General features: G+C 45.6%; 1 protein-coding gene across 7 annotated transcripts in view; it reads left to right on the top strand.

The window, feature by feature from the left end:
* LOC139268435 (coiled-coil domain-containing protein 171-like) overlaps positions 1-25,377 on the top strand; it is a 413,113-nt gene that overhangs the window by 62,432 nt on the left and 325,304 nt on the right. For all 7 annotated transcript variants that reach the window (XM_070886604.1, XM_070886612.1, XM_070886596.1 and 4 more), the window contains exons 7-9: positions 17,922-18,014; positions 20,036-20,196; positions 20,444-20,582. In XM_070886604.1, the coding sequence (XP_070742705.1) occupies positions 17,922-18,014; positions 20,036-20,196; positions 20,444-20,582 (393 nt within the window). The remainder of the gene's footprint in view (positions 1-17,921; positions 18,015-20,035; positions 20,197-20,443; positions 20,583-25,377) is intronic.

Below are 25,377 nucleotides of genomic sequence, written 5' to 3'. Positions count from 1 at the left end.
TCATGAATGGGCTTTCGGCTGAAAGCGATGCAATCTGAGAGGTGATGGCCTCGCTCGTCATGGTAGAGGCATATCTCCGAGATTAGCCATGTGGGCGCCGACTTCGAAGGTGCAGATGTTGCCAAGATGTGAAGCGAAGAGCTGGGGCTTCTGCTCATTGTCATCCTCTCTGAGGTTGGCTTACTGAGTAAAGGTTTCTGTCGCTGTGCTGTCTGGCTTCTTTTTTTCAGGAATTTAGCCAGCTTAGCAAAAGGAGGGTAGCCGCCGGTATCTGTGTTATGCTCTGATACATGCTCACTCCATTTGTTGCTTAAATAGGTAGGGAGGTTTTCGAGCTTCGAGTGAAGATAGTGGGGATAGTTGAGCAGCCCCAATTCAGGCAAGTCGTCCATTTGTGCTGCGATGTCCGTGCATAATTTGGCAAGTTTGTGAAATTTGTGGCCTTCGTCCGCCCTGAACTTCGGAAACTTGTCGAGCTTTTGAAGGATGGATGTTGTGATCCTCGACTTGTCACCAAAACTCTCTTCTAGTTCCTTCTACGCTTCCTGGTAGGCTGTTTCAGAGTCCGCAACGTACCGATGCCGGAACCTGTCTACCAGTCCCCCTTCCCCTTTGTGTACTTGATGAGAAAGGTAAGTTTCTGCGTGGCTGGTGTGTCGGCCTGGTCTACCATGGCTTCGAATGCATGGCGCCATGGCTGAAACATGATAGGGTCCCCATCATAAACATCAGGCTCGTGAGCAGACTGGTGCTGACGAGCGAGTGTTTGTAATGCCCATTGTCAAGTCGAGGGCAGAGTGAGCTGACCTGGCTGCGAGGTGCCTAAATTGTGAGGCATGGTCATTTCTGGCGAGGTTCAGATCCAAGGTCTCTGTGCCTCTTATCCGGCTCGCTCCATCTCCTCTACCCTTGCTTTTGATGTATGACGGCGGTTTTCCTAGCTTGAAGTATCGAGGTCTGCCTCGGCCGTCATTTCTGCCAGTTTCGCCTCGGCCGTTTGTCTCGCTATGACCTCCTCAAAGTCTGCGTTCTTTGCGGCAGCGGCGGTGTCGGCTCGAGCGTTGATCAAGGTAGTTCGGCTTGAGGACGATGTCCTGGAGCTCCTTGTTGAGCATCCCGACTGTCTGCTGATGCTCGACCGTGATTGTAGGGTCATGGTGTGGAGCCGCTCTGTCACATGGGTGATGGCGGTGTTCGCGAGTTCGCAGTTCTCTAGGAAGATCGACTCAGTTTGTTGAGCATCTTCTTTCAATGCTCCCGCTTTATCTTGAGTGTAGAGGTCGCAGAGCGCAGCCCGCAGGTCCTGGTACGTATGGAGTGCCGAGCAAACCTCGGCCGTGGCTGTTTCATGGGCGTTATCATCGTCCGGAGCATCGTGAAGTTCAAGAATTACTTGAGTTCTCCGCCAGTGAAGATGTAATTTCTTTTTTCTTGCTTCTGTGTTATTGCTGAGGGCTTTTAGGGTAGGGTACCTCGCTCTCTGTGATCGACTCTGAGGGTCTTGCTCAGGGGGAGAGATCTTGAGCTCTGAGCGTAGAATTTCCTCGTGCAGGGTATTTATGCTATCAGAACTGCCTGCCATTATGATCTTCTGCTGGTGATCTGGGCGATTACGCGAGGTAATTCTTAGGTCATGCTTCGGAGTAATTTTTCACTGTACTAGTTTCTGTCAGAGCGTAGCGTAATGCAAGCGTAGCTTTGATTCTCCAGCTAGCTTTGTAAAGTCCTTACTCAATGGCACAAAACCCACACGAAGCACATTCTATGGACAAGGTCACTCCATGACCTGAACCTTTATTCACAGGACCAAGAAGTGATGACCCTGCGTGGGACCTCCCTTTATATACCTGGATGACCAGGTACGGAGTGTCTCCCACAAGTTCACCCCCTGTGGTCAAGGTGTGCATTGCTTAAGCATATACAGTATTGCAGTGGTGTTGCATAGAGGTTACATACATGACATCACCTCCCCCACAAAGTCTTATTGGGATCATAGGTTAAGTCTTTCAGGTGGTCTACGCTCCCTCGTGGAGCGCCGCAGTTGGGGCTCTGGTTGTTGAGCCTTGGCGTGAGTGTCTATCACCTGTGGTGATTCTGGACTGACCGCCGGGACTGTGCATGCTGCTGAGTGTTGTTGTTGCTCGTTCACTGGCGGTGGTGTGAGCACCATCTCATGATCTTCCTCGGGTTCCTCAGTGTCTATGCTGAACCTTTTTTTTTACTTGGTCCAGATGCTTACGGCATATCTGCCCATTGTTAAGTTTAACCATGATGACCCTGTTCCCCTCTTTGTCTATTACAGTACCCCCTCAAGCCGTTTGGGCCCCACGGCGTGATTGAGGACAAATACGGGGTCATTTATTTCTATACATCTCCCCCTTGAGTTTCGGTCATGGTACTCATTTTGGGACTGGCGCTTACCCTCAACTATGTCGGTCAGGACTGGGTGAATGAGGGACAACTGAGTTTTAAGTGTTCGTTTCATAAGTAGCTCAGCGGGCGGGACCCCCGTGAGCAAGTGCAGTCGGGACCTATAGGCCAGCAGGAGGCGCGATAGCCGGCATTGTAGGGAGGGTCCTTGAATCCTGAGCATGCCTTGTTTAATGATTTGGACCGCACATTCCGCCTGGCCATTGGAGGCCGGCTTGAACGGTGCTGTCCTGACATGGTTGATGCCATTGCCCGACATGAACTCCCGGAATTCGTAGCTCGTGAAACATAGGCCATTATCGCTAACAAGGATGTCCGGCAAGCCGTGGGTTGCAAAGACTGCACGTAGACTCTTCACAGTGGTGGATGTCGTGCATGAATTCAAAATGATGCACTCAATCCATTTTGAGTACGCATCTACCACAATGAGAAACATTTTCCCCATGAACGGACCCGCGTAGTCTACATGAATACGTGACCATGGCCTGGTGGGCCAGGGCCACGGGCTGAGCGGGGCCTCCCTGGGGGCATTACCCAGCTGGGCACACGTCGTGCACCTGCGAACACAGTGTTCCAGGTCTCAATCAATTCCTGGCCACCAAAACATGTGACCGGGCAATGGCCTTCATCAGAACGATGCCAGGATGCTCACTGTGGAGTTCCCTGATGAATGCCTCCCTGTCCCGCTGGGGCATGACTACCCGGCTGCCCCATAGTAGACAGTCAGCTTGGATGGAGAGCTCATCCATCCGCCTGTGAAACTGTCTGACCTCCTCAGGGCATGCTCCGTGTGCGGGCGCCCAATCCCCAGTCAGGATATATTTCTTAGAGATAGGAGGGGATCTCTGTTTGTCCAGATTTTGATCTGGCGGGCTGTGATGGGGGAGCCTGCGCTGTCAAAGGCATCAACGGCCATGACCATCTCAGCGTTTTGTTCCGCTGCCCCCTCAGTGGAAGCCTGCTGAGCGCTTCAGCGCAATTTTCGGTGCCCGGCCGGTGTCGGATGGAGTCGTCATAAACAACCAGCGTGAGAGCCCATCGCTGTATGTGGGCTGACGCGTTGGCATTGACAGCCTTGCTGTCTGACAACAGGGATGTTAACGGCTTGTTGTCCGTTTCTAATTCGAACCTCCTGCCAAAAAGGTACTGATGCATTTCTTTTTACACCATAGACACACGCGAGTGCCTCCTTCTCAACCATCCCATATCCCCGTTCTGCTTGAGAGCGAGCTGGAAGCATAAGCCACAGTTTGTAGTTGGCCCTCAGCATTACTCTGCTGCAACACGCACCCGACCCCATAGGACGAAGCATCACATGTCAGAACCAATTTCTTACAGGGGTCGTACAGGGTCAATAACTTATTTGAACAAAGTAGGTTCTGCGCCCGATTGAATGCCTGTTCTTGACAGTCCCCCCAAAACCAATCACAACCCTTATGCAGGAGCACGTGAAGCGGCTCCAACAACGTGCTTAAGTTCGGCAAAAAGTTCCCGAAATAGTTCAAGAGTCCCAGAAATGAACGCAACTCCGATGTGTTGCAGGGCCTGGGTGCTCGTCGAATTGCCTCTGTTTTGGATTCGGTGGGCCAAATCCCATCTGCAGCAACCCTCCTGCCCAGAAACTCAACCTCAGAAGCCAAAAACACACATTTAGACCTCTTGAGTCGCAGGCCTACCCGGTCCAGTCGGCATAGCACCTCCTCCAGGTTGTGGAGATGTTCCTTGGTGTCACGACCCGTAATGAGGATGTCGTCCTGAAATACGATTGTTCCAGGAATGGATTTAAGCAGGCTTTCCATGTTTCTTTGAAAAATCGCAGCCGCTGATCGAATGCCAAATGGGCACCTGTTGTCAACGAACAGTCCCTTGTGCGTAGTGATGGTGGTCAGTAGTTTAGATTCGTCGGCCAGTTCTTGGGTCATGTAGGCTGAAGTGAGATCCAACTTGGTTAACAGCCGCCTGCCAGCATGGCGAAAAGATCCTCCGCTCTCGGGAGCGGGTATTGGTCTTGTAGGGACACCTGATTGATAGTGGCCTTGTATTCGACACAGATCCTGACAGACCATCCACTTTTAGGATGGGAACGATGGGGCTCGCCCAGTTGCTGAATTCAACGGGCGGGATGATGCCCTCTCTCAGCAAACTGTCCAATTCGCTCTCAATTTTCTCCCGCATCACATACGGCACCGCTCTGGCTTTGTGGTGCACTAGTCTGGCGTCCGGGGTGATGTGTATCACTACTTTGGTACCTTTGAATGTCCCGACGCCAGGTTGGAATAGTGACTCAAATTGTTGTAGTACTTGTGAGCACGAACTTCGCTCCACAGATGACATTGCGTGCACATCCCCCCCATTTCCAGTTCATCTCAGCTAACCAGCTCCTTCCCAACATTGCGGGACCATTGCCCGGGACAATCCAGAGCGGCAGCCGGTTCACTGATCCATTGTGTGTGACCGCCAACATTGCACTGCCTAGTACTGGAATGATTTTTTTGGTATACGTCCGTAGTTGTGTCTCAATGCGTTCTAGTTTGGTTCTACTGGCTTTGTGTGGCCATAGCTTTTCGAATTGTTGAGCGATCACGAGTGACTGGCTGGCCCCCGTGTCCAGCTCCATGCGTACAGGGATGCCGTTTAATAAAACCTTCATCATCATTGGTGGCGTTTTGGTATATGAGCTGTGAATGTTTGCCATATGAACCCACTGAACTTCAGCGTCCATTGATTTGCCCCAAGAGTCATCCTGCATCACAGACCCCTCTTCTGGTCCATCCGCCTTGTAAATTAGCCTGGTTACAGGCTTCCTGCACATTCGAGCTAAATGGCCACTGAGGTTGCAATTTCTGCAGACGAATTGTTGAAACCTGCAAATCCTGGCAGAGTATTTGCCCCCACACCTCCAGCATGAGCTGAGATTCCCATTGTTGTGAACAAAGGAGCTATGACCTGGCATTCCTCGCTGATTGTCCCTTTGACTGCCCTTGAGTACCCTGTTAGTGGGTGTCAATGGCCCCATCCCGGACCGCATTGTCCACCGTGATGGCGTAAATGTCCGTTCAGCCTGCCATTGTCTCTGTTGAAAACCTGCTCTGGGGTCTATTGCTGCCTGGGGTGCGTCGAACTGCCCTTGCCTGCCTGCGGGGCTCTGTGTCGCGTTTATGATATTGACTCCCTGATCCCCCGCCGCATTGGAGGGATGAACTGCACGCGTATATTATTTTGGTTTCCTCCTCCCCCCTCCCACCCCATGAAAGTCTAAGCCATCAACGCCGCCGCTTCCAAAGTCAATTGGTCTCAATTAACTTTCGGAAAATCCCCGCATGACCGATGCCCCCAATAAAGAAATCCCTTAACATCTCCCCCCTGCAGGCGCCTGTGAACTTAGAGGCTGGCCAAACGCCGGAGGTCCGCAACGAAGTCCGGTATGTTCTATCCTTCACGACGTCGGTGGGTATAGAATCTGTGTCGGGCCATGTGTATGCTGCTCGCCGGTTTGAGGTGCTCACCGATTAGTTTGCTGAGCTCTTCAAAGGTTTTGTCCGCTGGCTTTTCGGGTGCTAGTAGGTCCTTCATGAACGCGTAAGTCTTAGGTCCTCAGCTGATCGCAGATGTGCCCTTCGCTTGTCGTCCGCTGCATCTCCCAGCCATTCTTTCGTGAAAAAGCTATGCTGGAGCCTCTCAATGAAATTGTCCCAGTCCTCACCAACACAGTACCGTTCCTCTGTGCTACTGGTTGCCATTCTCGTGGGTCGTTGATTCCTGTTTCTCGTCGCCAATGTAAAGTCCTTACTCAATAGCACATTCTATGAACAAGGTCATTCTATGACCTGAACCTTTATTTACAGGACCAAGAAGTGATGACCCTGCATGGGACCTCCCTTTTATACACCTGGATGACCAGGTAAGGAGTGTCTCCCACAAGTTCACTCCCTGTGGTCAAGGTGTGAATTGCTTAAGTATATACAGTATTGCAGTGGTGTTACATAGAAGTTAGATACATGACAAGCTTCAACACTATACCAAGAAATATGGCCAAAGGTCAGAGCTTCAGAATCCAAATCCTCTAATAATGTAATGTGAAAACTGTTGATAAAGAATAAAAGACAGATCTAACATTCTTGTAACTCAACATTAACAATAGAATAAAAACAATAATAAAGAGAAGTTACTTATCTCTTACTGTACATCACGTATAAATACAATTCCAGAACAATTGGATGAGGAGAAGTTACATCACTGAACTTCTGGGAAAGTTTGATACAGCAGGAGGTTCGTTTCTAATCACTAAAAGTTACAAACAGTCTGAACTAAAATGGATGCTATTTCCCCTCTGCTGCTGCTGGGTTTCTTCTTTGGTTTTGCTTTCTCTTTGTTGTTTTCTTTCCAATTGGAAAAATGCTACCCTGTGGCTGGAGTACTTCATGGCAACTATTGTGTCCATAATTAAGCTGGCTCCAACCAATACAATCATCACTAAACTTAATAAACTTGAATGAATGCAAGCTATATTTATGTAACCAGAGGTTTAGCGCCCAAAACTGAATGCAGCACTTCAGATGGGGTCTAGCCAAGGCTCTGTACTACTGATGTATCGCTTCCTCCCATTGCATTCCAACCGCTTCAGATAAAGGAAACATTCCATTAGCCTTTTTTGCACCTGTGCACTAGCTTTTAGTGATTTGTGTACCTGGACACATATCCCTTTGCTCCTCCACAGTTTCTAGTCTCTCACCATTAATAAAATATTCTGATTTGTCTTTCTTGGATCCAATGTGGATTGTCTCTCACAACCCCACATTGCATTCCATCTGCCACAGTTTTGCTCAGTCACTTAATCTGTCTATGTCTCTTTGAAATGTTCTACTCACATCTACACAACTAATGTCCTCCTTTTAAATTCTAAACCCCTTTGAGATAAAGGCCAACATTCCATTAGCCATTTTGATTACTTTGTTGGACATGTGCACTAGATTTTAGTGATTTGTGTACATCAACGCCTAAATCCCTTTGCTTCTCCACTGCTTCTAGTTTCTCATCATTTAGAAAATATTCTGAGTTGCCTTTCTGGCAACTCAGAATCTTTAAAAAAGGGGGCAGACAAAAGGCAGGTAACTATAGGCCGGTTAGTTTAACATCTGTAGTGGGGAAAATGCTTGAAACTATTATTAAGGAAGAAATAGCGAGACATCTAGATAGGAATAGTGCAATCAAGCAGACGCAGCATGGATTCATGAAGGGGAAATCATGTTTAACTAATTTACTGCAAGTCTTTGAGGATATAACGAGCATGGTGGATAGAGGTGTTCCGATGGATGTGGTGTATTTAGATTTCCAAAAGTAATTCGATAAGGTGCCACACAAAAGGTTGCTGCAGAAGATAAAGGTTTGCGGAGTCAGAGGGAATGTATTAGCATGGATAGAGAATTGGCTGGCGAACAGAAAGCAGAGTCGGAATAAATGGGTCTTTTTCGGGTTGGAAATCGGTGGTTAGTGGTGTGCCACAGGGATCGGTGCTGGGACCACAACTGTTTACAATATACACAGATGACCTGGAAGAGGGGACAGAGTGTAGTGTAACAAAATTTGCAGATGACACAAAGATTAGTGGGAAAGCGGGTTGTGTAGAGGACACAGGCTGCAAAGAGATTTAGATAGGTTAAGCGAATAGGCTAAGGTTTGGCAGATGGAATACAATGTCGGAAAGTGTGAGGTCATCCACCTTGGGAAAGAAAACAGTAAAAGGGAATATTATTTGAATGGGGAGAAATTACAACATGCTGCGGTGCAGAGGGATCTAGGGGTCCTTGTGCATGAAACTCTTAGTTTGCAGGTGCAACAGGTAATCAGGAAGGCGAATGGAATGTTGGCCTTCATTGCGAGAGAGATGGAGTACAAAAGCAGGGAAGTCCTGCTGCAACTGTATAGGGTATTGGTGAGGCCGCACCTGGAGTACTGCGTGCCGTTTTGGTCACCTTACTTAAGGAAGGATATACTAGCTTTGGAGGGGATATAGAGAAGATTCACGAGGCTGATTCCGGAGATGAGGGGGTTACCTTATGATGATAGGTTGAGTAGAATGGGTCTTTACTCGTTGGAGTTCAGAAGGATGAGGGGTGATCTTATAGAAGCATTTAAAATAATGAAATGGATAGACAGGATAGAGGCAGAGAGGATGTTTCCACTGGTCGGGAGACTAGAACTAGGGGGCACAGCCTCAAAATACGGGGGAGCCAATTTAAAACCGAGTTGAGAAGGAATTTCTTCTCCCAGAGGGTTGTGAATCTGTGGAATTCTCTGCCCAAGGAAGCAGTTGAGGCTAGCTCATTGAATGTATTCAAGTCACAGATAGATAGATTTTTAACCAATAAGGGAATTAAGGGTTATGGGGAGCGGGCGGGTAAGTGGAGCTGAGTCCACGGCCAGATCAGCCATGATCTTGTTAAATGGCGGAGCAGGCTCGAGGAGCTAGATGGCCTACTCCTGTTCCTAATTCTTATGTTCTTATGTTCTCTGATCAAAAGTGGATGGCCTCCCACTTCCCCACATTGAACCCAATCTGCCACAACTGTGCTAAATATTTGATCCCGTCTTCTGTACAAACTCATCCTTTTGCATGGAAGCAGAGTAGCTTTTTTATTTTTTTCTTGCTACTAACTTGTCTAAAATCTCATGGCAAATGAGAAGCTACAGATAAATCTCAATCACGGCACTTTAAAAAGAAAAATCTTGCACTTAAATAACACTTTCGCATTCTTCACAATTGTTTTGAATGCAGTGACTGTTTTTCTTTATGTAAATGTAGCAACCAACATATGGACAGCATGATCCCACAAACAACAGTTGGATGAATAACCAGTTAATCTGTTTTGGTAGTGTTGGTTGAGGGAACAATGTTGACCAGGATGCTAAAAAAACTCCAGGCAAAATAATGCGGATGCTGGAAATCTGAATTATAAACAGAAAATGCTGGAAATGCTCAGCAAGTTAGACAGCATCTGTGGTGAGAGAAACATTTCAGATCTGTGACCCTTCTTCAGAACTGGAAACTGTTACAGATGTAACAGAATTTAAGCAAGTTCAGAAGGTGGGGGGGGGGAAAGGGGGGCTGTGAGGGGTGAGAGGGAAGGAGGCAAAAACAAATGGGAAGCCCTGTGATAGGGTAGAAGGCAGGAGTGATTAAGTGCAAACACGAGAAGGGAAGCCGAAAGCAATGAAGGTGAACAAGCTAAAAGAGACAAATGGAAATCCCGTCAGAGAGAAGAGCAGAACTTCAAGGTGGGCATTCCTGGAAGAAGCTCTGCTCTTCTCTCTGAGAGGATTTCCATTGGTCTCTTTCAGCTTGTTCACACTCATTGCTTTCAATTTTCCTCCTTGTGTTTGTATTTAACCACTCCTGCCTTCCACCCTATCACAGACCTTTCCTTTTGTCCTTGCCTCCTCCCCTGCCCCCCCCACCCCCACCCTTTCCCTGCATCAGTACTTGCCTAAAACCTGTTACATCTGTAACATTTTTCAGTTCTGACATGAAACCTAACGCTGCTTCTCGCTCCACAGATGCTGCCTGACCCGCTGAGCATTTCCTGCATTTTCTGTTTATATGCCAAAAAAATTCCCTTGAATAGTGACCAGAAATCTTTAACACCCACCTGAATTACAGGAAGAGGCAGATGGTGATAGCACCTCGAATAATAGAAAATTCTCTCCGTACTATTCTTGAGTGTCCGTTTATTTTAATGTGCTCAAGTCTTGGAGATGGAATTTGCTATCGGGCTGCTTATTTTTTTGGCTTCAGAGCAAACCTCTCATTATTTGGAAACATTTATTTCTAAATTGTGGAGAAATCTAATGGATCACATTGATTTTATTAGCAAAAGACTTTTTAAAATTCAGTCTCTGGATGTGGGCAATGCTGGCACAGTTAGCATTTATTGCCCATCCTGGTTGCCCTCGTGAGGGTGGTGGTGGTGCGCCACCTTCTTGAACCACTGCAGTCCTTGTGAAGATGCTTTCACAATGCTAAATTACTTCTTCCTGCCATGCATGCATTCCATTATAGGATGTAATTCATGTTTGGCACAAGCACACTTCCAAATTCAATAGAGCAATCCACAAAACCTTGGCTCATCAAAAAAAAGTATAGTCTGAGATTTGCTTACATGTTTTTTTCCCTATTTTCAGTATCAGTATAATTAATTATTGCTATAAGTCTTCGATGTCTATATACCCTGCTAGGTTTTCTTGGATAAAATTGTATGGTAATAGTACAGACTCGGTGTATTAAAGATAATGCGGCATCATTGGGTGCCGTTTTTTTGGCACCCGGCGATTTTTTTTGGAGTAATTGGTACTTTGAAATTGTCCCCCAAGTTTTGACGCCAGCGCCAATGGTCAGCGCCAGATTTTTGTTGGTGCCAGATATTTTGCAGCTGGTCTGTGTTTGAAAGGGATTCCACGCCGTTTCTGGCCATTTATGCCAGTTTCCCCAACAATGCTTTTCAAAACGGCCAAAGTGACCTTGGGTACCGTTGGAAAAAAGCTACCTTAACTTGATGAAGTCGGCCCGCTGCAATCCTGGGCCGAATGGCCTTTCCGCTCCTGGCCCGCTTCAATCTTGGGCGCAAGTCCATTGGTGGTTGCATCTGATTTAAATGTTTTCACTGAGTGGGTACAATATCCTCATGCGAAGTCGGTGTGATGGCCTTTGCGCCTTGCCGCTGTGGATTTCATCACATTTTCTGGGGCCGTGCTAATTTAAATATTTTTGGCAGATTTCCTGCTTGCGCCAGGGCTAGGTGGGGGTGGAAAAAGAGAGGAAAATGCAATCCTTGGACCCCTGTAAAAGCAGAGCAGCTGAAGAGGCATACGATTAAAGAAAAACTTGTCTGTGCAAGATTTAAACTTTTATTTTTAAACTACATATTTTATAATAAAGTTAACACATTTATTCACTAGATTAAATTTTATGGGCCCGAATTTGGTGAAACCCAAGTTCTGCCCGTTTTTCGGCAGTCTCTGGGCGGTGCGTGATTTTTTTACTGCCTGGTACTGCTGGGGTCTAGTGGTTCATCCTGCTTTTCTTGACGACAGTGGGAGTGGAGTGCAGCAGGCGGTGTGCGGCGGAGGAGGCCTTCTGACTCGGGAATCATTGGCTCCCGAGTTGTGCGCACGCGCGCGGCTGTCAAACTCCGCCCCCCCCCCCCCCCCCCCGAGAGGCACCGACGAGAGGCCAGAGACTGCCAGCCTGAGATCGCTGTGTGGGGGAGAGCGAGATCGCTGTGGGGGAGGGAAAGAGAGTGAGATCGCTGTAGTGGAGGGATGAGGGAGAGTGAGATCGCTGGGGGGGGGGGGGGGGAAGAGTAGTGGATGAGGAGAGGCTGGGAGGTGAGGAGAGGCTGGGAGGTGAGGAGGGTGAGGAGATTCTGGGAGGCTGGGTGGAGGAGAGGCTGGGTGGAGGAGAGGCTGGGGGGAGGAGTGGCTGGAAGGGGAGAGGAAAGAGACTGGGGGTTGAGGGAGACTAATGTGAGTGAGACTAGTGAGAGAGCGATTAAAGGAGTAAATAAGGCTTTATTAGACTATTTGTATTATTGCCTACCACTAGAAATCCATCCTACCTACTACAATCCATTAAAAAATACATAAAACCGCGGAGAACTATAAAGATCTCTAATATAAAACAAACCTTTCGGATCTGTGTCCATACCGCCCACTTAAGATCCACTTAAAAGCACCTTCTCTAGGACGCTGTGCAGTGTAGGCGGTATGTCATGAGACTTGTGGGCTGAAATTGATGAAAACTAAAATCTGACCGTTTTTCGGCGGTACCCGGGCGATGCTTGTTTTTTTACCGCCCGGTACCACTGGGGCCGAGTGGGAGGGAGATTCATCCTGTTTTTCTCGGCGGAAGCGGGAGCAGAGTACAGTGGGCAGTGTGCGGCGGAGGAGGCCTTCCGACTTGGGAATCATCAGCTCCGGAGTTGTGCGCACGCGGCTGTCAAGCTTCGTCTCCCGAGAAGCACCACCGAGAGGCCAGAGACTGCCAGCCTGAGATCGCTGTTTGTGGGGGGCGGGGAGAGGAGAAATCACCATGTGGAGTGAGGGGGGGGGGGGGGGAAGAGAGATTGCTGTGGGGGGTGGGGGAGAGAGAGAGAGAGAGAGATCGCTGTGGCAGGGGTGGGGGGGGGTGGAGAGACTGAGGGGTGAGTGAGACTGGAGGGGTGAGAGACTAATAAAATTTTTATTATAGTTCATTAATAAAGGAGTAAATAAGGTGTTATTATAACATTTATAAAATAAGATTACTCTATTGAACACACACACAATTTCCAGACTCAGTAGTTATCATCATCACAGGCAGTCCCTTGAAATCGAGGAAGACTTGCTTCCACTCTAAAAGTGAGTTCTCAGGTGACTGTACAGTCCAATATGGGAATTACAGTCTCTGTCACAGGTGGGACAGACAATGGTAGAAGAAAGGGCTGGGTGGGGAGCCTGGTTTGCCGCACGCTCCTTCTGCTGTCTGCGCTTGATTTCTGCATGCAACGAGACTTGAGGTACTCAACGCCCTCCCGGATACACTTCCTCCACTTTGGGTGGTCTTGGGCCAGGAATTCCCAGGTGCCGATGGGGATGTCGTAATTTATCAAGGAGACTTTGAGGGTGTCCTTGAAACGTTTCCTTTGCCCACCTGGTGCACACTTGCCGGGTAGGAGTTCCGAGTAGTGAGCTTGCTTTGGGAATCTCGTGTCGGGCATGCGGACGATGTGGCCCGCCCAACGGAGCTGGTCGAGTATGGTCAGTGTTTTGATGCTGGGGATGTTGGCCTGAGCAAGAACACTGACGTTGGTGCATCCCAGTGAATTTTCAGGACCTTGCGGAGGCAGCGCTGGTGGTACTTCTCCAGCACTTTGAGGTGTCTACTGTATATGGTCCACGTTTCTGAGCCATATAGAAAGGTGGGTATCACTACTTCCCTTTACACCATAAGCTTGGTGCTAGATTTGAAGTCCTGGTCTTCAAACACACTCTTCTTCAGGCAAGCGAAGGCTGCACTGGCACTCTGGAGTTGGTGTTGGACCTCGTCATCGATGTCTGCCCTTGCTGATAGTAGGCTCCCGAGGTATGGAAAATGGTCCACATTGTCCAAGGCCGTGCCGTGGATTTTGCTATGTGGCGGGGTCAGGTTGGTGGAGGATTTTTGTCTTATTGATGTTTAGCCTAAGGCCCATGCTTTCGTATGCCTCGGTGAAGATGTTGCCGATGGCTTGGAGTTCGGCCTCTGAATGTGCGCAGATGCAATCATCGTCCGCGTACTGTAGTTCGATGACACAGGATGGGACGACTTGGATCTAGCTTGGATGTGACGAAGGTTGAACAGGTTCTATCGTTTAGTTCCACTCCAGCGGGGAGCTTGTTGAGCATGAGATGGAACATAGCAGCAAGGAAGATCGAGAAGGGCGTTGGCGCAATGATGCAGCCCTGTTTGACCCCGGTCCGGATGTGGTTTGGGTATGTGGTGGATCCATTAGTCAGGATCACGGCTTGCATGTCGTCGTGGAGCAGGCGGAGGATGGTAACAAACTTCTGGGGTTATAATTCAGTGGTTATATTGCTATTGAAACTGCATTATTGGCTAACACTAGAAAACCAATCCATTTAAAAATACATCAAACTGTGCAGAACTATAATGATCTGTGTAATATCAAACATGCCACACTCTATGAAACAATTATACCTGTCAGCTCTGTGTCCATACCGCCCACTTAAGGTCCACTTAAGACCTGCTTTTTCAGGACGGTATTAAGGTCCAGTGGTAAACGGATCTTAATGATGAAACTTCCATTTTGGGCGGTATATGGGCGGACAGTATCGAATACCGCCCGGCGGTAATGGCTGGAATTTACCGCCCGGCGGTATCTGGGCAGTAAATGTGGTTTTTTTGGACGAAACTTGTATTTCTGGGCGGTAATCGAGTGGGCAGTAAGTTGTTGAATTTCGGGCCTATCTTTTAATGCCTTTATTAAAGTTTTTATATGAAGGCCTCCGCCCCTCCCAAAAGCCTGCCATTGATTCCATTCATGAAAGAGTTTTTTTAAACTTTAAATGACCTTCTGCACGGCATAGCAAAGCTGGATGCCATTAACATGCTTGATAAACAGTGGGTACATTTTTCTCCTGGAAATTCTGTGCAGTGGGTGGAAGGTGGTTTGGGATTTAGGATTGGGTTCATGTCCTTTTTAGCAGTGGGAGATGAGGACAGTTGCCTGTGAATTGGTGTAATTTCATTTGCCTCTCTGCTCAAGTGGTGGGGGTGGGGAGTGGGTGCTTTGTGTTGCCATTGGATGCTGGACTTTGTGCTGTTTTATGAGTTAATTTAGCAGGATGTTGCTTTTCCAAAATTCGCAGCGGCTGTGGGCGATTGATTGGCTTCAAATGTGATCTTAGAGATTATGGTAATTCTCTGTAAAGGGGCACGGGAGTGTCACCTGCCTTTCTGTTAGGAAATATTATCAGAGTTCTTCTGCCAATCCAGGCATAACATTAGTGCCTCTCAATTTTTAAAAACATGTTGCACAAAATACAGAGCTTAAATGTGAGTGATATTTGTTCCCTTTTCTTATTACTCTCCCAAAGACTATATTGCTTCATAATTAGCTTTTTTAATATCAACAGGATAGGTACATGCATATAATGCAGAGACATAACCTAAAAAGATTTTCTAGTGCTGGATTCAAAATATAATGTACAGGATTCTGGTTAAATGTAAAAAATAAGTGTTGTGTATCTGTAAAGCATGCACTCACATATTCCGCCACCAGGGAGCGCATCCCCTGAAGTCCCAAGGGATCCCAGCATCCCTTGGGAGCACTGTATATAAGCCGGCCCCTAAGGCCTGATCCTCACTCTGGAATGTCGTAATAAAGACTAAGGTCACTGTTACTTTAACCTCCCTATGTGCAGTCTCATCTGTGTTAGGAACACAATAATAAGTATGTTTATTAAACATTTGTACATTACAATTGTCCTTAATTTAACTTAACTTTTAACTTTAATAACTTTAATAAATTTTGTATCAAAATTTTCAATGGAGAAACAAACAAGCCATCTCTCCTCCCTCTTCGCGCTGTGCACCACTCCTGCCCCTGTTGTTGCCTCTACCCCTACCTGTGTCCGTTGTTGCAGACTTCTGCTTCCTTGTTCCCCCCCCCCACCCTCCCCACCCCAAGGTTTTTTCTGTTTTCTTTCCGACGGCGCCTTTGTTGTTGGTGGGTTCCGACAGGGACAGAGCTAGCAGATGTCATTGCGGAAGGCCCGAGTTCCTCTTCAGACTCTTCTTCAGCCTGTGGATCAATCCCTGACTTTGGTCTGGGGGTTAGAATGTTAGTGGCAGCAATGACAGCCTGGATGTGCCCTCTTATTGCTGCTACTATCTCTGACATCCCCTCCCCCATCTGTCCCGACAATGTTGCTACCTCTAATCCCGCAATTTCTCCCCTCGTCTCACCCATTCCTCCAGCCAGTGTTGCTCCTTCAAGTGCCAGTCCCGCTAATGCTACCCTCACCCCACCCAAGGTTTCCAGGAGTGATCTCGTTAGCTGAATGCTCTCACCACTCATCCCCACGAGCTGTCCTATGTTCCTTGCATCCTGTATTTCAGGTTCAGCTCTCCCTCCCACTCTCCTCTGCCGTCTCCCAGGTGTCCTGACACACTGGGACCTGCAGCCTCAAACGGTACACCTTGAAATGCCGCGTCGCTTAAATCACTCAGGAAAGGGCTTGGAATCCTCGAGGGGTTCACCAGCTCCAATTCCAGTGTAACCATCTCAGTATCGGTGTCTTCCTGCTGCCCTTCATTCTCCTGATGTAGATGAACAATATCTGGACTGACAGCTTCCTGATCATGCTCTTCTTCTACTTCAGGAGTATCTTCTGTCTCTTCCTGATGCGCAACATCTGCAAAACATAACAGAGCAGATGCTTGGTTAGCAGCAGGGGAGGAAGCGGAAGCGTAGCCAGCCAATGCAGTAGGCATTTAGCCAACCCAGACTCTGCAATTTGCAGGGCTTACCCTCTCTTGGTAACCTGGGCCCAGCATCCATGTTGGTCGTTGATCTTCTCCTGTGAGATTTAATCATATCAGCTATCCTCTGTTCCACGGCTGTTAGTTGCAGCCTGCTTGCTGGACCTCCTCCAGTTTTTGACCTTTCTCAGATGATCTGTGACACCATTTTCTGCAAAGATGAAATAGAACTTTTTAAGAGAGGGCCCTTCTGCACACGCGCCCACACACACCACACCACCCCCACACACCACCCCCCACGCACCCTCTCCCCCCCCCCCCCCCACGCGCCCTCTCTTCCCCCCCCCCCTACGCATGCACCCTCTCCCCCCCCTACGCATGCGCCCTCTCCCCCCCCCCCACGCGCCCTCTTCCCCCCCCCACGCATGCGCCCTCTCCCCCCCCCACGCGCCCCCTCCCCCCCACGCATGCGCCCTCTCCCCCCCCCCCCCCACGCACAGACGTCACATTTACAAATGTTATTGCAGTGCATAAATATAAATATAAATTTGAATAAAAATATTATTTACAGTAACTGCTTGTTCGAGGTCCTGCCACTTCTTTTTGAGCTGTGCGCCGCTTCTCGGGGTAATGGACAATGAATTAAACTCTTCTGCAACTTGGTCCCAAACTTTTGTGAGTACTGAGGGTTTCATTTTCTTTTGTCCCATTCTCCCTTTGTTTTCAAGCACATCTCATCTCCTCTCAATTATGTCTACCAGGAGCTCAGTTTCTTCTGCTAGAAATCTCTTGGCCCTTACAGCTTCCCCTTCTCCTTCTCTGTCCCTTTCTCCTTCCCTTGCATCCATCTTTTGTTTGAAGCTAATTTCAATCTGCAAATCCAGCTCTGATACCAATGGTTTCTCACTGTTGATCCAGACCAGGCAGACCCTGATGTGTAGAAAGTGATTTTTTTCCCCCCCAGCGCATGCGCAGTGATTTTTCAGCAAAAATTACATGCACCGCCCCCAGAATTGTCTTTGTGTAGTGCGGTGTTAAAAATAACTTTTGCTATGTGGAAAGTGCCAGGTTTTTTTTAGCGCAAACGGCGGGGGAAACATACGTAATCGTATGTGGGTGCCAAAAATCGTGAAGGTAGAAAATGGGGGCCTTAGGCCCTGAAATTCTCAATGAATTTTCCCAGTATAACTGGGAGATTAGAGGATAAAGGTGGAACCGGCTAAAAACATTTGTTTGCATCATTTTCCTGGGCGTTCAGTTACTATGTCATTGAAGTTAAGACGACTGGAAGAACCCCCTCAGCATTTCATGTCAACATGTCTAATATAAATAGAAAAATAACATGCACCAAGACAAACACAGTAGAATTTGATGTTACAATTACTGGGAAGAAGTTTTTAAAAAATAAAGAATTATCAATGATAATAGTCTGCCACCCCTCAGTTAATAAATCTGACAATTGCTTGGTTTTCAGATAGCACAAAAAAGAGTGAAGGCATTGGAAGAAAACATTGAGGCAGAAAGAGCTGCACATCTGGAATCAAAATTTAACTCTGAAATTATTCAGGTAAAGCTAAGTTATCCTTATTCATTGTTTGAAATGCAGGAGAAAACAGTAAATTGTGTATGCAGGGGTATGAACTTTATTTTTCATGTTTTTTTATAATCTTACTGTCTCATCACAGCAATAAAAAATCTTTTAAGTCATACAAGATGTTTCTATGTTAAATTAATTTCACAAATTACTTTTGAGTATTTAGTATATGTTAGTTTAATTTAGATGTTTGAAAGTGAAAATTAATACTGCAAAACTTCAAGTATATGTCGACCCCATTTTGGACCAAAGGTATTCAGAAAAACATAGATCCATATATACCAGAGTACTTCATTTGGTTTTGGAACATAAAGTACCCTACAAGGATCACAGTGCTACAGTATAGACCTCTGAACATTGGTTTTAATGAAGTTGCTTTTAATCTCATCTACTGTAGAAGAAGGGGATATGTTGGAGTGTTTACAAAACAAAAATCTCTGGTTATAGATTACCGCTTCTACCATAATCTATTATGGTGATCCTTCATATTTGGGTGGGCATTTATTAGGATCCTGTGCAGTCTGTGACTGTGGACACTTGGTTGTAACATTAGACCCTGTGTGGTAAATATATGTGAAGTAGCTGTATTCCTAGGCGTTTCCTACTAAAATCTGTGCATGTGGCTAAAACAGTGTCACCATAGACACACCTGTGGGCAGTCAGCAATTTCTATTGGACAACACTGCTGTCCATAATGGAATGTTGTGCACTTGCACTTTGAAGGCTAATTTCAAGGATATGACAGAAAGGGTTCAAATCACCTTATAAATTGCTTAATTATCAGTCTTGTGTTTCATATCATTTGATCCCTCAGTTCTTCATCTTATAATGCACTCCAAGATGTCTCTTGATCTATATTCTGGATATTGGGACATGATCAGTATTGTACCTAATATTAGTTCACACATTTGCTGGATGCAAAACTGAAAAGCCATTCCTTACATCACAAAAATATTTCATTCAAAAATAAGAGTCTGCATAGTTTAGAGTTAGTGACAATAGTCAACTTTCACAGGCTGTTAATAGATGATTTGTGTCTATTGAAATGTTTGATAATAGGTTGTAAATCACTAAGGCCAGACATATCTTAGAACCTTCGATACTATAAAAGCTAATTTGTATTTAATTTATCATGAATATTTATTCTCAAGACAATTTTTTGCAAGATGGTGGGCCAAAAATTGTGGTCAGAGACTTACCTCTGGAGTACACCTCCAAGCCGCAAATGAATTATGAACCTTCCTGCTGGCGGCAAGGCTGCGAAAACTTGCGGGGCTGTAAGGCGGAGGGCAGCATAACAGCCCAAGGATCCCAGGGACGCAGGCAGTGCGGAAGTGTACCTGGGATCACGTGAGCCTGGTCCTCCAATCACAAAGCAGAATTCCATTTTAATCATTTACGAAGGGTATCCTGTAATGAACTGTAATGAAATCCTGAAATCTAATCTAATTACAATTTACAGAATTGGAATTTTATTTGTAATTACCGTCATTCCACCAAGCTCACTAAAAATTACATTTTTTGATCATTTTAGACATCATTAAAACTGTAGTCCAGCTATTATTTGCGAAAACTCATTTGATATAATCTGAAATTGTTTAATGCCTTAGGTATCCCCTTATGCTGATGCAAACAGACGCTGCGCCTATTTGCATCAACCGTAACTTTTCCATGTGCAATTGCTGGCTAGTCCATGGGCAAATAGCCCAACTCTGCATCAGCGATTACTTTTTAATGCAAGCGTACGTGGAAATCCCGAACTTGCGGTGGATTTCAAAGGAGATAGTATGCCGCCTACCAACCGCAAAATCCGGGCCAATGTATGCTACAGAATATATAGTAATTATTCATTCAACGTAAAGTTACTGGAAGATAAATTTAATTTGTCAGCCTGAAAATGGAGAGACTTTGATCAAATTATTTATTGCTGCTGAATTTCCATTATGGTTGGGCCAATGTTGTGAACGGTTTTAATTCTTTTTCTTTGTATATAGTTGCGTATACGTGACCTTGAAAGTGTGTTGCAAGTGGAAAAGTCAAGCCATGTAGATGCAGCATCAAATTTGGAGTTGATCAAGCAACAGTTCAGAGATGTAGAATTTATGTATGAAAAAGAGAAAACAAAAGCTATCGAATCTACTAATCAGTTACAGAAGTAAGAGTTTATATAAATGATTATACCCCATAATGGGCAGAATGCTCTGGTTCTTTGGATTATGTTATGAGAATGGTGTGCACCTCTGAAATAAGTGATTCATTGCTAAATTACACAACAAAGTTAACAGTTAACCAAACTCATGATAACTTGCTAAATTATGGAAAAACAATTTTTAAAAGTTTGTTTTATTTGACTCTAAATTTACAAATATATTAACAACTTAACCTGCCATTTTCTTCTTAAGATTACAAAAGGAATGTGCAGTAACAAAAACGCAGTTGACATTAGAGTTGGAAGAAAAGAATAATGTGATTGCTGACCTTTCAAAACAGCTTCAAAGCCATGAGGAAAGTTTTGAAAAGCTTCGGGATGAACTAATAAAAGTAAGAATAAACTTTGGAGAATATTGAGCTGTACAGCATCCATAGTTTTGCCCCATTAAGCGTGTTTACTTGCAAGGTTATAGTGGCTGCATTTATTATAAGTACTGGAGAGATATGATGCCATAGGGAGTGGATGGCGGACTGTCTTATTGCCTCTGGAAACTTGAGTTTATTATGTGTCCATTTCTACCGACTAGGATAGTAAGTGAACTGAAGTTTGGCCAGCCTAGATTCATCCCTTATTGGTTCAAAATTGCTTTTAAATTTGCCACTGGGGTGCTGTTTCAGAGTATTCTTCATTTTTTTAAGTTTACTGTCTATGTACAAAGCTTTCAGCCAGCCAGCACTTCTTCTCTTTCAAACCTGGTATGGTTACGAGTTGTAATTTACTTTACTACAGAAAAAGAGTTTTATACTTCTATGAAACAAAACCAGAACATATTAGAAACACACAGCAGGTTTCCCAAGCTGGGAACAGCACCAATTCGCAGGCTCAACCTGGAGGCTGAAGACAGGTAACGGAAGTTCCTGGTCTCAGTAGATAATTGACGATTAAGCCCAGAATTACACTATGATTTGCAGCAGCTGTGGGGGAGAATAGACAAGTTTATATTTTGGGTGTGGGTCCTCCTTCAGAAGTGAACAATAAGAGGTGGATTAATATCAGACAAATGGAGGTGGTGGGAAATATATAGAGTGAAAAGATAGATGAGTAAGCACTCGACTTTTGGTCGACTTGGCAGGAAGGGGACTGAGCTGGGGAATGCCGACATACCCAGTCTGAAGACCAAGCTGGAAACAGCACCTATTCGCAGGCTCAACCTGGAGGCTGAAGACAATTAACGGAAGTTCCTGGTCTCAGTAGATAATTGATGATTCAGCCCAGAATGACACTGTGATTTGCAGGACTGGGGGAGAGGTGGAGAAAGGAGAGACAATTTACAATTTAAAGGGAAAATATCCGCGAGTATGAATTTTACCCAAGTTAGTATATGGAAATTGAACTTTGTTCAAAGGATGAGCGTGCAATATTTTTATGGCACACAATTGGGAGGGTAATACGACGGAAAGGCCTGTGTATTGTCATCCGTCTAGTGTACATACATAGTGTCACCTCAACAGTGTCACATCAAAAATCTATCACTGGCTCAGATAACCACTGTGTGTTAAAATAATCTTATTGTTTAGCTCAAATATCCTATTAAGTAAAGACGAAGAAATCAAAAATCAGTCCCATTCACAACATAAGTTAAGAAAGCTTCAGATCAGCAATTAATAAGCACCATTGTTGGAAATATAGCTAAGTTTAAGCCTATCTCTTTAATAATCAGGATCAACTGTAAACCAATCTGGTGGATATATTGTGTTTAAGATGGAATATAACACACTTGTTATATTAGCAAAAACATACAACTGTAACAAGTAGTTAATACCAATTCTGATCAGACAAACAGCTGGCGCACGTGAGCTGTTCTCTGGCTTGCAGTCTCTTTCTCTGTCTCAAGCTTCCTTCGGTAAAGCTTGGGATCGCTCATGTGTTCGACCAGCTCAACATCTGTTCTGCTCTCCCCTCACACCACTTCTGTGGTGAAAAGATCTCTAAGTGTTACTTTTATTCTCATTTTAGGGGTGGGCCTGACCTTGGATATTGACAAGACTTTTTGACTTATAGAGGTTTCCTTAAAACCTTAATATCCAATAAGGCTTCTAGTTCTTTGTCTAGATTCTTGAAACAAAGCCCACCCTAAAGATGTCTTGTGATTTTGACCACATGTCATTCTATGGTAACACTAACCCAGAGTTTCTTCCTGTGGAAATCATTCCATCTCTGTTGTCCCTATTCTCTCGAGTACAATCAATACAAAGCCTTAGCCCTCTACTCTTTGAACTATGAGGCCTAAACCAGAAAACTGTGCATTATCTCCTTTACGACATAGCAACATGTTTACGTTAACTCTCTCAACTTCCATCCATTCTAAGTCTTTCTGAAACAAATTGTCTTAAAGATACAGAAACAAATCTAAAGCTTTAACTTTAAAATCACAGATAATGGTTATCTCAGCAGGGTACCAAAACATGAGTGTTTCTAAGCATTCTAATACCAGTCTCGGGAGATATTTCGGCTCCAGTTCAAAACGACGATTTAAAACACAGCATTCGTATCAGTTTTATACAGTTTTAAGCATCCCTGATTTCTAGCACCACAAAAAACTCAAATTATTCAAATTGTTCTTCAAACAATTTGGAACCACGCCAAAGGAACCAATCCAAATGCTTAATTCCATTGCAGTAAATTGTCATTCACTTAGACCACCATACACAGATAGAAATAACAAACACTAAAAAACAATACAATTCTGAAAATAATCTGTGAACTGACCCATTAAATTGATGCAAGAAGTTTCCCCCACATAGGCCTGCCTTCTGAGGCTGGCACATGAGTTGGAAATTTCACCTGGGCCTTGGGTACTGGGGATTGTCAGCTGTTTTGGATGAATTGTGTGAATATTGGAGAAATAATGCATTATAAGATTTGTAGTTTGCATTCTGATTCTGGGAAACGACAATACCCTGACAACCCATGTCACATTGGACTTGGACAGGTTAGGTGCTTGGGCAAATACATGGCAGATGCGGTATAATGTAGATAAATGTGAGGTTATTTACTTTGATGGTAAAAACAGGAAGGCAGATTATTATCTGAATGGTGCCAGATTAGTAAAAGGGAAGGTGTAACGAGACCTGGGCGTCATGGTACATCAGTCATTGAAAGTTGGCAACAGGTACAGCAGGCGGTGAAGAAGGCAAATGGTATGTTGGCCTTCATAGCGAGAGAATTTGAGTATAGGAGCAGGGAGGTCTTACTACAGTTGTACAGGGCCTTAATGAGGCCACACCTTGAACATTGTGTCCAGTTTTGGTCTCCTAATCTGAAGAAGGATATTCTTGCTATTGAGGGAATGCAACGAAGGTTCACCAGACTGATGCCCGGGATGATAGGACTGACATATGAAGAAAGACTGGATCGACTAGACTTATATGCAATAGAATTTGGAAGAATGAGAGGGGATCTCATAGAAACGTTTAAAATTCTGACGGGTTTAGACAGGTTAGATGCAGAAAGAATGTTCCCAATGTTGGGGAAGTCCAGAACCAGGGGTCACAGTCTGAGGATAAGGGGTAAGCCATTTAGGACCGAGATGAGGAGAAACTTCTTCACCCAGAGAGTGGTGAACCTGTGGAATTCTCTACCACAGAAAGTAGTTGAGGCCAATTCACTAAATATATTCAAAAGGGAGTTAGATGAAGTCCTTACTACTCGGGGGATCAAGGGTTATGGCGAGAAAGCAGGAAGGGGGTACTGAAGTTTCATGTTCAGCCATGAACTCATTGAATGGCGGTGCAGGCTAGAAGGGCTGAATGGCCTACTCCTGCACCTATTTTCTATGTTTCTATGTTTCTATGGATCTCATAGAAACATATAAAATTCTGACAGGATTAGACAGGTTAGATGCAGGAAGAATGTTCCCGATGTTGGGGAAATCCAGAACCAGGAGACACAGTCTAAGGATAAGGGGTAAGCCATTTAGGACTGAGATGAGGAGAAACTTCTTCACTCAGAGAGTTGTGAGCACGTGGAATTCTCTACCACAGAAAGTTGTTGAGGCAGTTCATTAGATATATTCAAAAGGGAGTTAGATGTGGCCCTTACCGCTAAAGGGATCAAGGGGTATGGAGAGAAAGCAGGAATGGGGTACTGAAGTGCATGATCATATTGAATGGTGATGCAGGCTTGAAGGGCCGAATAGCCTTCTCCTGCACCTATTTTCTATGTTTCTATGACAACTAAGCAGAACATTTAGAAAAACTTAAAGTGTGAGCAGCAGAATAAAACCTCAAAAAGAAACTCATGGGGCCCAAGTTTCCACATGATTCGCGCCTGATTTTTAGGAGCAACTGGTGGAGAACGGACTATTTTAGAAATCGCAATTCTCCACATTTTTTTTTTCTGCAGTTCTAGTCAGGTAGATCAGTTCTAGTTTAGAACAGAATTTTTTCTTCAAAAGGGGGCGTGTCCGGCCACTGACGCCTGATTTGAAAGTTTCCACAGTGAAAATGTACTCCAAATTAAAGTAGAATAGAGCCAGTGAAGATTTTTGTAGAACTGAAAAAACCTGTTCTACACATTAAAAAATCAGGCGCAGGTTACAAATTAGGCGTCCAGAACGAGGTGGGGGGGAGGGGGGAGGGAGGGAGGGAAGGGAACTCATTAAATTCGACAATAAATCCTTATTTATACTTCTACAAATATTATACAAATAAATCCAACCTGAATAAACATTTATAAGCCAAGAAAAGATTAAATAAACCATCTTCCTACCTGTGTGAAAGTGCTTCAGCCAGGGAGAATTCTGCAGCCGTTCGTGCCGCTGAGCGGGAGGGGGAGAGAGAGAGAGAGAGAGAGGGGGGAGGGGGGGGAGGGAGAGAGAGGGGGGAGGGGGGAGGGAGAGAGAGGGGGGAGGGGGAGAGAGGGGGGGGGGGGAGGGAGAGAGAGGGAGGGGGGGAGGGAGAGGGGGGAGGGGGGGAGGGAGAGGGGGGGGGGAGGGAGAGGAGAGAGGGGGGGGAGGGAGAGTGAGAGAGGGAGGGTGAGAGAGAGGAGGGAGAGAGAGAGAGGGGAAGGAGGGGGAGAGAGAGAGAGAGCGGGGGGGGAAAAGAGAGAGGGGGAAGGGAGAGGTCAGATTGGATCCAGTCCGGGAGTCGGGTCCAGTGGGGGGGGGGGGGGGTCGGGTCGGGG

Source organism: Pristiophorus japonicus, chromosome 1, assembly GCF_044704955.1.
Source record: "Pristiophorus japonicus isolate sPriJap1 chromosome 1, sPriJap1.hap1, whole genome shotgun sequence".
Lineage (NCBI taxonomy): Eukaryota > Metazoa > Chordata > Chondrichthyes > Pristiophoridae > Pristiophorus > Pristiophorus japonicus.
This window is presented reverse-complemented; position numbering and strand designations above follow the sequence as displayed.